At 36.0% G+C, this 12,809-nt stretch overlaps 1 protein-coding gene across 1 annotated transcript; it reads right to left on the reverse strand.

The window, feature by feature from the left end:
• Positions 1-8,462: 8,462 nt before the first annotated feature.
• LOC149547680 (G-type lectin S-receptor-like serine/threonine-protein kinase SD2-5) lies at positions 8,463-12,217 on the reverse strand. The gene has a single exon (XM_089791759.1). The coding sequence runs from the start codon at positions 11,106-11,108 to the stop codon at positions 8,649-8,651; it is 2,460 nt and encodes an 819-aa protein (XP_089647885.1). The 5' UTR covers positions 11,109-12,217; the 3' UTR covers positions 8,463-8,648.
• Positions 12,218-12,809: the final 592 nt, after the last annotated feature.

Consider the following 12,809-nt stretch of genomic DNA (forward strand, 5'->3'; position numbering starts at 1 on the left):
TTATCAGTGAGCTTGAGAATGAAGAATTTAATAAACAAGAGGTCCTCAAGACGTCTTTTGAGCACAACCTAGTAGATATTTCTTAGTAGCTTGGGATTTATATGATTCAAGAAGGCTTGAGTTCTCCAAAATATGGTAGGGCAAAAGGTAAAAGATGCAAAAGAACTTTGAAGGAATTAAGAGAGGCAGATGGGCACTATATAGAACAACAGAAGATTGATAATTTGCTAAATGTTGGGAAAGGGAAGTGCCTTCCCAAGGCATCATGAGGATCACTAGGAATGCTAGGGGTTTAAATGCCCCTAGCAAAAGAAGACTCATTAAACAAAGCCTTAAAACTTTTAATTCAAAAATAATTTTAATCCAGGAAACAAAATTAAGTAAGATAGAAGGTTCAAGATTTAATAAGATGCTAGTTTTTTGGGAGTCTTTCTTCTCTGAATCTATAGGTGCGTCGAGAGGTTTAGGTGTTATTTGGAATCCTAGAAAGGTAGATATTCATTGTTTAGAATTTAGTATTAATTGGATGTGTGTTAGTGTGTAGAATCTTAAATCAGATTTGAAATTCATTTTAATTAAAATTTATGGGCCCACAAGTAATTTAGGGAAGAAATTGGTATGGGATGAACTAAGCTCTATTTTCCTTAAGTACAAGGATCACGACATTCTAATTGGTGGTGATTTTAATACTATATTAAGCTTAGAAGAGAAAGTTGGAGGTACACAACACCTCCCTATTTCATCTCTAGATTTTAAGGTATGGAATGAAAATAATAGTATGATTGATATACTATTAAATAATGGTACTTATACATGGAAAAATAGAAGGAAGGACTTCACTTATATTGTGGAGAAACTTGATAGGTTTTTTATAATTGGAAATTTTGACAATTACAATTTCCAGTCCTATATCCTACTAATAGTAGGCTCTGATCATTTTCTTGTATGTTTTGAACTTAGTGAACCAACTAAACCTATTAGGAATCCATTCAAGTGTGAAAAGATGTGGTTTCATGACCCTAATTTCATTGAGAATATTAGAGAGTGGTGGAACCAAGCTAGATTCAAAGGATCTAAGATGTTTGTCTTTATCTCTAAACTAAATTTTTTAAAAGAAATGATCCTAAGATGGAATAGAGAGCATTTTAATAACATTTTCAAAGAAAAAATGGAAATTGAAGAAAAACTAAAAAATCTTAACCTAGATATTATTAAATATGGTATGAATAATGAAAATTACGCATTAGAAAAGAGCTTCTCACAAAACAAGAAGCAATCCTCTCCAAAGAAGAGATATTTTGGAGGCAAAAGTCTCGAGAGAAATGGCTAGATTAGGGTGGTCGAAACACAAAATTATTTCACGATTCCACCATTCAAAGTAGATCTAAGAAAAAAATAATGAGTATCACTAATCATTTGGGAGTTTATACTGATAAACCACATGAAATTGCTGATACATTTGTAGCACATTTTTAGGGGCTATTAAATAATTATGAAGGATCTAATATTGAGGTGTAGGCTAAAATGCTTAAATTTATACCTAAATTAATCTCGGTCGAAGATAATAAAGAGTTAAATAAACCAATCACTTTGGAGGAGGTTCAAACTGTTGTTTTCAAGATGAACCTAGAAAAATCTTTGGGTCCTGACAGTTTCCAGGCCTTCTTCTTTCAAAAGTGTTGGGATATTTTGGGAGAAGATCTATGGAGAGCCATTGAAGCTTCTATTAATGGAGGATCTTTATTGGTTGAGATAAATTATTCTTTTCTCACCCCGATTCCTAAAAAAGATGGGCCAAAATTTCTAGGAGATTTTCACCCTATAGCTCTATGCAAGAGTTTATAAAATCTTCTCTAAAATTCTAGCTAATAGGCTTAAAGGACTTTTTCCAAAGTTAATTTTTGAAGAACATACAGGTTTTGTCTTGGGAAGATTGATTTTGGATGGTATCCTAACAATTCAAGAAACTATTCACTCGACATCTAAAAACAAAGAGGCATGTATGCTCATGAAATTAGGTATTCAAAAGGCTTATGATATGGTTTATTGGCATTTTATTTGTAAAGTTCTTGAAGCGTTTGACTTTTCTCACCAATGGATTAATCTCATTTTCAAATTTATCTCTACTCCTAAGATCTCGATCCTCATTAATGGAATGCCCGAAGGTTTCTTTGAGATTTCAAGAGGAATTAGACAAGGTGATCCATTATCCCCATCCTTATTTATCATTATGGCGGAAGCATTTGGAAGAGCGATTTCAAATGCTTATCAAAATCATAAGATAGTTGGTGTTATGGTTACGAGGAATATTCCTAACATCACTCACCAACAATATACCGATGAGACAATCCTGCTAGGTAAGAGCTTTGTTTATGAGATGCTGGGTTTTAAGGAGATTATTAATGAAATTAAATCAGAGATATTTTTTTTGAATACTGATCTGGATATGGAAAATCAAATTTGTAGGATTATGGGTTATAAAAAAGGGGATTTTTCCATGTAAATACTTAGGTATCACCTTAGAGAAGGGTTCAAAATCTAGTAAAGTCTGGTCGGATACGCTTGAGAAGCTAGATAAGAAAATAGGTTATTGGAAAGATAAGTGTCTTTCTAAGGTTGGTAAAACTATCAAAATTAAATCGATTTTATCAACCATCCCTACCTTTCCTCTTTCCTGTCTCCCTATATCTAGGTATATGTTATCAAAATTTGAGACAAAGCTTAGGAACTTTCTATGGAAAGACAATGAAGATGATAACAAATTAGCTCTCAACAAATGGGAGAATTTATGTAAACCCTTGGACTATGGAGGCCTAGGGATCAAGAACCTGCAGTGGCAAAATGAAGCTTTAGGTGTGAAACTTATCTAGAGGCTATACTCTAAAAGAGATCATAAATGGGCCAAGATATTTTATAACAAATATCTTGATCCTGAAGGTCCGTTGTCTCTATTTAGAATGATTTTTTTTTTGAGAGGGTCAGAATGCTAGAATTTTATGGCTAAATGTCATAAAATAATTTGTAATTTCCTAACCTGGGATGTGGGGCTAGGTGACAAAGCTTTATTTTGGGAAGACTCTTGGGATGGATGCTCCCCAATTTCCTCCTCTCCTGTTTATACTAATCTTAAGAACAAATTGTCCTGTGAATGGGGTGATAAAGTGAAGGACTATAAGATTAAATCTATATCGGAAGGATCCTGTGTATGGACATAGTGGTCAGTGGATGGGTTAGGGTTAGATCCAAACTCTATTAAGGCTTATGAGAAGATTGTGAAGGGCAGGAAGATTAAACAATCTGAAAGACTAGATGAACTCATTTGGGTTGGCTCATTAGATGGTAAATACAATATGAAGAATGGTTATAAGGATTTGTTTCATTCTCATAATTGGAATCAAGTGGAAATGCCCCTCAAAATTTGCTGGGATGGATCATGTCTCCCTAAGGCAGGATTCTTCTTATGGTTGGTTCTCCATAAAAGGATTCTGATTACTAACAGACTAGCTAGATTTGGTATTTGTGGTCTATCCAGATGTGTGCTATGCAAACATAACAATGAAGATTTAGATCATCTTTTGTATAGCTTTTCGTACGGACAAGTTTGCTGGGATTGGCTCAGGTCTCGTCTTGGGTGGTCTTCACCTTTACCTCAATTTTTCCTAGATTTCCTTTCTACATGGCCTGTTAACATGTCTCATGGAGTTTATAGTAAACTTTGGATTATTTTCCCTTCAATTATAGCATGGGAGATTTGGAAGGAGAGGAATCGTCATATCTTTCAAGATTTGGAAATGAATGTGGAAGGATTATTATAAAAAATAGAAGCTTCTATTGTGGAGGTGTTGAATTCTCACTTGAGGAAATCTAGTAAAGAAGAGGGATCATTCGCCTTCTGGGACGATCTTATGAAAAAGAATTGGCCAAATCTTATTAATCCGCCCCTTGTTTATTGAAAGAGTAGTAAGGAGGTGAGACCCAGTTGTAGGTGGGAACCACCTCCTCACGGTTGGTGCAAAATTAATTTTGACAGAGTTGCCAGAAGCAATCTGGGTGTGGCAGGTATTGGATGCATTATTAATAATGACTCTAGCAAATGGTTAGCTATGTTAGCTATGCCTGTTCCTCCGACCTCAAATAACATGGTAGAGCTAGAGGCACTAAATAAAGGATTGCAGTTATGTATTGACTTAGGTTTGTTTAAGGTCATCATTGAATGTGATTCCTAGATTATTCTCATCGCTGTTAGGAAGTGAGCCACCCCTAATTGGCTAATCAATTCTAAATTAAACGAAGTTCTATTTCTCCTTGATTGCATTGAAGATTCTCAAATTCGTCATATTTTTCTGGAAGGAAACCAAAAAGTAGATTGGTTGGCCAATAAAGGAGTAGATGGTTTCACTATTCAAAGTTTCAATGATACATTGTCCCTTTGATTAGTGCATTATGGTGGCAGTATAAGGTCTAGTTTTGTTCTTATCATTATTGTAGTGTCCTTTGACACTTTGGGTTATGTTCGTTAGGGTTTATTTCTTGATCTGGCTTTGACATGCCATTTTTTAGTTCTATATTTATACTTTGTTCTTATTTCGAGCTTTTAGCTCTCTCCCTATTTTTTCCTATAGCTCTTGTTATTTATTCTGATAGGTTTTTAGGATTATAGTCTTTTTTGGAATATATATTTATATATAAATATATACTCCTTTTCTTTCCTTTTGTTTCTTTTGGTTTGATCCCCTTAAGATCTATAGCCTTAAGTTGGTTTGGCCTCTTCCTTTTTCTAGGTTTTGAGCTAGGTGCTATCGCCTTTCCCAGTGATATTATTTGTTTTCTTTCATCATTAGGAGTATAGGCTTCTGCAGGTTTTTATCATATGATTGAGTTCAGTGTCCTTTTAATGATTTCTTCTTGCTTTGAATCCCTTACTCTTATATGCATAAGTTTTGGTTGCTTACAACTGGCAATGTTAGGGGTTCTAGATCCTTCGCTTGTGAGTTTTATTTACTTTTTGCTTTTGTTCTTGTCGTTTTCAATCCTTCAGCAATGGAGTCAAATGTCCATGTATTCCACATGTCTAAAAATTGAACAATGGCTTTCTTGGGTAATGTTAAGCCGGAGCAATGGAATCACCTTCTCAATCCGGTCTACGAAATGACTTGTATCGCCATTAGAAAATCTATTGGGGAGGGAGTGTTTGATTACAAAGCAACTTGGAGAATGAGTAGCAGCATCATTGGGTCTTTTATTGGGTGTTTAGTTTGAGAAAAGGTCAGCGAGGGAGATATAGTTAGGTTATGTAATGATGTTTTTAGTCCAATGTGGAGAAAGGGACTAGAGAAGACGGTCTTCAACATTGATGATAAATTCTACATCCCCCTCCCAAAGAAGTATATGAGTCTTCCTCTAGGTGCATCTGACCTTGAAATGACATACCGACGACAGAGTCTTATTATCAGAGATAATTTGGCCTTTTACCGAGAATGGCCATGCATGGAAGCTAGTATCCAATTTTTACTGAGATGGAGGAGAATTGTGGAGGATGAGGGTAGAAAATGGCTGACTAATTACCTCCATCTTTTCAATTCTTATATTTAGTCAGGTTTGAATTTTGATGATCTTGATGCCCTGGAGTTCCGTACGCCAAATTTTGAAAAGACTAGCAGGGCCAAATTCAACTTTTCATTTCCCCCTAATTTCATAGTGGATAGGCCAAATGATATACTAGAAGTTATCATGGTCTATTGGAAGCAGAGGAACTAGGTTTGTTAGGTATTAAGTTTTGGTTGTTAAAAAGCTAGGGTTAGTAATCTATATATTCCTTGTTAGTCAAGGGTTTCATATATGATGTATTGTAGATAGGAATATAAATATGTAGAAGTGTATTATAGATTTGTAATATGGGTCTCTTTTGAACTTCAGTTTGATGGGGGATTATTATATTTGTATACAAAATTACGAACTTTGGTATAACTAAGTATTTCGTATTATATATGCATATTCATTTGGTAATCTTGTTTGTTTATTTGCTAATTCTTTTTGTTTGAGTATGGATTTATTTGTGATTTTTGTTGTGGGCATTGATTGAGATATATATGAAGATTGTGGACTATATGTGTTTTTTTTCATAGTACAAGTTAGGGCTATTTTGTTAATCTTAGACTTACAATTAGTTAATTAGATGGATGCAGATATTGTATTCATAAATTTGGTTTGGTTACTTCCTGAAATTTGAATTTGTCTAGCTGGTAGATTTAGTGGACGTAATTCATTTTCGTAATGGATTTAATGTGATTCTCTGCTGAACTTATTTAATGAGAGTTTTCATAAATAAGGAGCTATTGTTAATATGATTAATGTTGTTTGTGGTTTTCTATATGGTTGGTTTCACTCTTTCTAGATATTGGGTGACATGTTCAGCTTGGTTATTCTATTGTAGCTTAGCATATTTTGGGGTTGATCTCATGAGATAGTAGGTTATTTATCATAAGTTAAGATCATTTGGTCTCTTAAAGGTGGTATCGAGTTAATTTTTTCTTTAGTATACAGATTGAAGGGTATGTTTGTAATTTGATTATGTTTGTCTTTGAAGGCTAGATTAATATTTGTGTTTTCATAAGGCCAAGGCTAGGTTTAGTTATTTATATTGTGGTTGTTCTTGGATATCTTTTTAGGATTATCTTGTCTTAATTTAATGAGATCTTTGATGGGAATTTTTTATCTTGCCCCATTTAATTTGGTACTAATTATCTTCCTTATTTTTTAGTTTTTCTTGGTTTTCTTGATAGGTAATTTCATGCACATTCTTTATTATTTTTATCTAACCTTTGTGTTTGATTAGCCAAAGGAGGATTAATTTCTTTAATATCGTAGTTTGCAAGCATTTCGGTGGTTTACGATTCCAGTTCTTGTGGCTTTGGATAAGTATGATCACTAACTATAGCCAATCAAATGGTGATTGTTAGGGGTATGCCCCTCATTATAATTTATTTACAATGATGTATGTAATAGAATAGGATCTCACTGGGGTATGCCCCTTTTAAGATGTAACTATGTTAGGACTTCTGTCCCAGGCTAGATTGAAGGTTTTCTTCTCTATTCTTTCCTACCAGTGCCCGTTTGAACAGAGAAATGCTAATGTAACAATTTTTTCCTAACTAATAAAATTAGTCAAGGCTTTTGGCCATTTACCGATTAAAATAATAATAATAATAATAATAAATATTTTTAAAATAATTTAAAATTTATCTATATATATAATTTAGATGTATATTAATATTATTATCAAATTTAAAAATAATAATAATTACTTTTTAGATTGAATTAATTGAGATGTAGTTCATATAAATTGTTATTATTTCTCGAAAGATAATCTTTTTATGTTGACATTTTATGGTGTTTTTGTTTAAAGTAATTATAATATTATTTACCCTTCCTCATTTTAATTAGACAAGCAATAATCACAAAAATCATCTCACATGCAGAGGTTAAAGTAAATTTATATATAAAAAAAAAAGTTGTAGATTGAAACTACATAACTTATTTCTATTGATTTAGATTTAGTGCAAGACAACTATTCTTAATTATATCAAGTCTAAAGATAAATTACTCTCCAATTAAAAGTATGCAATTGACATGTAAAAATATCAACTATTTAACTATATCTAATTCATTAGAAAACTAAATATAAATAATTTATACAATCTAAAAAATGGTAAATCTAACTAAAAATAAATATTTAATTAAAAACTAAAATTAACAAAAAAGTAATTTACAAATCTAACTAAATGATAAAATAAAATAATAAGATATCTTTAAAGCTTTATTAAAAAATGTGAAAAAATAAGTATCCTTTCCCTTTATGTTGATATGGGATTAAATTAACACAAAAATTAACACTATTTTAAACATCAACATGAAATTGTGATTTTATCAGCAAGAACATGACATTCCAAAACAAGTGGATAAAAATTTTCTCACGAGAGGAAGCGGCTTCCTTCCTTCTTCATTCATGACCTTTGAAGTCTATATTGCAGTATCTTTTTGCAATGAAAATGCATGTTTTTCCAACGGTGTATTGTGATTTTTCACAATGAAATACCATAACTACCATAACTTCACATTTGTTTCCCGCAAAAAATAAAAATACAACGCCTTTGAACACCAAACCAAAATTCACCAAAAGATCAATGATAAATATAATGACATAAATTTAACATATCTCAAGAATTTAAAGATTGCATTTAAATAAATCAATGATTAGAAACTAACTCAAAAGATATAAAACATAAATTAGAAAGTTGTGTGCATATTGCTAAGAATAAAGTTCGATTTTTATAATCAGAACTTTTTTAAATGCATAAACAGAAAATCAATTGGAAAATAAAACACCCACGAGGTCTTACAAAAATTTGAGTTATCATAAAAAAACATTTTAAAAACCAGACAATTAATAGACCAAAAGAGCGTAATCAAAATCCCCTTTTATATACTTCCAGCCACAAGAACAATACATTGAATACGTTACCAGCTCGTGTCCCTCATAAGAGGAATATCTGCGTGAGCCATCAGAACAGAACAAAGCTTATATAAATACAACAGAATCAAACTATAGAAGATACAGACCAGAAACTTAAATAAAAACAAGTTGCTTATCACGATGATGGCTGCTGTGCATTTCCATCTGCAACGGCGATCCAGATATTCCGCTGCCGTGCAAGCGCAGCTTGCAAAGGCAACAATGGCGGCTCCTGGATCTTCATATGACCTTCCAGCATACGCGTTACGGAGCTTGCTTTTGGTCTCATCACGCCCTCCTCCTGAATACACCAGAGCGCCACCGCTACAACATTTTTCACCTCCTCCATCGAAATTTCGCCTCTTTCCAAGCGAGGATCCAGAAGCTCCGCCAAGTTTCCTTCCTGGAACCTTCTAATGGCGGCAGCCGGAAGATAACAGTCGTCAGCCGGTGACGTCAAATCCACGCAGCGGCGACCGGAAATCACCTCCAGAAGAACAATGCCGAAGCTGTAGATGTCGCTTTTGCTGCTCACGCCCGTTTCCATCAGCCATTCCGGCGCCAGATACCCCGGCGTACCTCTCATTCCGGTCAAAATCCGGCTTTGTTGAGATCTGTCGATGAGCTTTGATAGGCCGAAGTCGGAAAGCTTGGCTGTAAATTGATCGTCCAGGAGGATGTTTTCCGGTTTGACGTCGAGATGGACGATGCATTCGCGGGATTCTTCGTGAAGAAATGTGAGGCCGCGGGCTGTATTAATGGCAATTTTGAGTCGGATCGGCCAGGGCAAAACCCTAGTTTCGTCCTTTGGGAATATCCAGGCGTCCAGGGATCCATTCGCCATGAAATCGTACACGAGAAGATGATGAGCTTCCTCTGCGCAGAAGCCACGGAGACGTACTAGATTTACGTGGCTGAGGCTGCCGAGAGTGGCGATCTCGGTTCGAAACTCGCCATAGCCCTGAGATGTGTCTTCCAGTTGCTTTACGGCGACCAGGGTTCGATCCTCGAGGACTCCCGCGTACACAGATCCGAAGCCGCCGGATCCGAGCTTTTCGCTGAAGTTGCTGGTGATTATTTTCAGGTCGTTGAAGGTGAATCTCGGAGGCAGAGCAGGGAGAGCTTTGAAAAAATCGTCGTCTTGTTCGGGGCTTATTAATGGCGGCTTTTCTTTCTTCAGGCGGGGGATGATGACGAAGAGCAGGGCAATGAGCAAAGCCCCGCCTAAAACCACTCCCGTTACATTTGCCGGCCTACTCCAGAAGCGTTTTCTGTGTTTTGAAGATATATTTTCAGATTCACCTTCGACTTTGAGAAACCCTAGCTGAGTTTGATCTGATGAAGCCCTCATTGACAGAAGCTCCTGGTAGAGGAAGCACGAGCTTGAGGACTGGTAATAAAAGGCTGCTACGCAGGAGCAGTCGGCCAAGCACTTGGCTTTGCATTCGGCCAATGAAATGTTGAGCGGATCCATGTAACGGCTGGGGAAATAATCAATCGATTGGATCTCCACCATTACATGGCTCGAATTGCAGCTTAAATTTTTCTTTGGTTTGCAGGAGCCCTGAGAGGGAAAATATTGGGGAAATGCGGGACAGCTGCAATTTGCTCCCGGCTGGCTGCAAATACCGTAAGGCCCGCAGTAATTCGGAAGTCTGCACAGATCTGTGAAGAAATCTTGGAAGAAATCCTTTTCGAGGATGAGATTTGCCGGCGACTGCAAATACAGTCTCAGGTTTCCGTCCGTCTCCATTCTGATGTAGCGAAAGCCTTCGCCTGAAGTCGACGAGACGGTAATGGAGAATCCATTCGGATTCCCGCCGGTTTCTAGTCTGCATTCGTCGGAAATAGATCCTTCTTGCTTCCAGATCAATTTCAGGCCGTCAGCGGAGAAGGCTACAATTGTGTGATTGCAGGTTGAGTTGTACAAACTGACGAGGGCTTCTCGAGCGTTTAATCTTTGAGGGTTGTACTCAAGAATTCCGTAGGGCAAAAACTGAGGCGCATTGGCGAAAAATCCTGCACCGCCTGGTAGCACACCGGCCTGGTAAGCGCTTTCAGATGTATTGGAAGATGAAATGCTGGAGACCAGAAATGTTCGGGCCCTAACGATTTGGCCTGGAATGAGTGTATCGGTCGGATGATCGAAACTCTGCCACAACACCCTGCCGCCCCTGTTGTACAGAATCAGATTCCCATTTTCGCCAAGAGTAACATTAGATGTCCCCGTGAAATTCGTAGACCAGACTGATTTTCCGTCCGCATCGCGCAGCACCAGATTGCTCTCTGCATCTGCCACTAATGTCGCATTGCGAGAAACTGGAAAGTTCCTGTTTGCCGACCAGACTGTTGTCTCGTTGTATAACAGGAAAACTATGGCCAGCAGAAAGGATTTTCCCACAGCATTGAATTTCAAGCCGAATTTCCCATCTTTGGTCTGAAGAATCGTCTCAGAGGCATTGCCATTTGCGATTCCAATGAGATTTGCAGAAGATGAGAGGCTAATCGCATTGCTTGCACCACATACAGAGTACACAAAGCTCAACCACAAGCAAACTACAAAAAACAGAGCAGCAAATCCCTTGAAAACCGCCATTGAAGAACTCTGGAGATCTCGAGATGAAAAATCAGCCCCACTTCTGAAAAGGGCGGGCTGGCTGAATCGAATCAGCAATTCAAGCCATGCTATACCCTGGTAGTAAGTACCAAAAATCCCAAAAAACAAATCTCGGCCTCAATTGAAAAACAGCCAATTCAATATCAGATTGAGATTTACAATCAGAGACCAATTTCGTCACTAGCACCACAAAAAACACTTCAACCACAAGCATCCTAGCAGAAAAAGACCAGTATTTCCCTTTAAAATTGTCATTAAAGACCTTGGAAGATCATCTCCAATCAAATAAATCCAAAGTAGATATAACCAATCTTTGAAAAACTGGGATTGAATAATAGAATCATGCTTCAGAGCCACACACAGGCTAGAAAGAAACAGTTGCAACAACAAACTTCAGCTCTAGAAAGCAAACATCTGATCACAACAATCTCCAAAAAAAAATACAAAATCTGGAAAAGATACTAATCAACCTTTGGAGATTCTGAGTTAATATCAAAGCTTATGGCGATCTGATATATAAGAGAAAACATATATGATATCAAAGAGAAAACCATAACCAATGGAGATTCTCAGTTAATAGCAGACCCCAACCATTGGAAATTCTCAGTCAATATCAAATTGATGGCGATTTGATATAAAAAACTGATCTTTCCGATAATGAACCACTGTGAATTTCGAATCATAAAACACAATTGACTTCAAAAACAATCAAATCCAAGCTACTTGGGAACTGCCTGATCATCTATCCAAGGAGAAAGGATTTTAATAAGGCGAGCAAACTTAGAACTTGCAGATTCTTTGAAGCACAAGCTGGTCAACCGATGCAGAAAATAATTCTTTTTTCTCTCATGATAGCAATTGACGGGATTTGTGTAGGAAAAAGAAGGATTCTGTTGAATTAAACACAATGGGCCCAGCGCCTCTTAAGACAAAATACATGCAAAGCGCACTGGTAAGACTTTCACGATAAGCTCAAAGACTTGGGGATATCTTTTGGCAGAGTCAAGCACGCTTAGAAATCATTTTAAAATTCTATTGATCTGATATGCACGATCGATACGCGTCTTCCTCCTTAACTGGTTAAATAATCCACTGGAAACGACGCGCAGTTCCAATTGTACTTTGAAATTATATGGCCAAGTTGGCCACATGATTTTGTCACTGGTAGACTTCGATGCCCCATTTTTGTCAGTGCACGGTTTCGATCGATGGTTGAAGACATACGAAATATCTCTGAACGCTAACTAAGCTCAAATGAAATAATATTGATTGTCGAAACAAACTAAACACCTCGGGAAGTTGGAAGGTGGCCATTGTCGTCGTGAATCCAATTTATTTTATTTTAATTAATCTGCACTAATAATTTAAAAAGGTGTTTTGTTTATTTGGAATTTTTTTAAAAGTTAAGATCTATTTCGATAATGATAAAGTCAATACAAATTTAGTGTCATCAACGGTTGATTATTTAAATAATTTTTTTCATTAACGGGACATGAAAGTTGGTGACTTTTAAAAAAAAAAGTTTTGGTATTATAGTCAAATATTCGATGGTGTCATATTTTTTTAAAGAAATTGATAATATTTTTTAACTAGAACGTTCGCATGTTTTTATAACACAAAAAAGGATTACTTGTGTTAATATGTTCATGTATATTTATAGTTGTAAAAAAACATTTATTT

This window comes from Cupressus sempervirens, chromosome 7 (assembly GCF_028749045.1).
Source record: "Cupressus sempervirens isolate cs-2001-9-10 chromosome 7, ASM2874904v1, whole genome shotgun sequence".
NCBI lineage: Eukaryota > Viridiplantae > Streptophyta > Pinopsida > Cupressales > Cupressaceae > Cupressus > Cupressus sempervirens.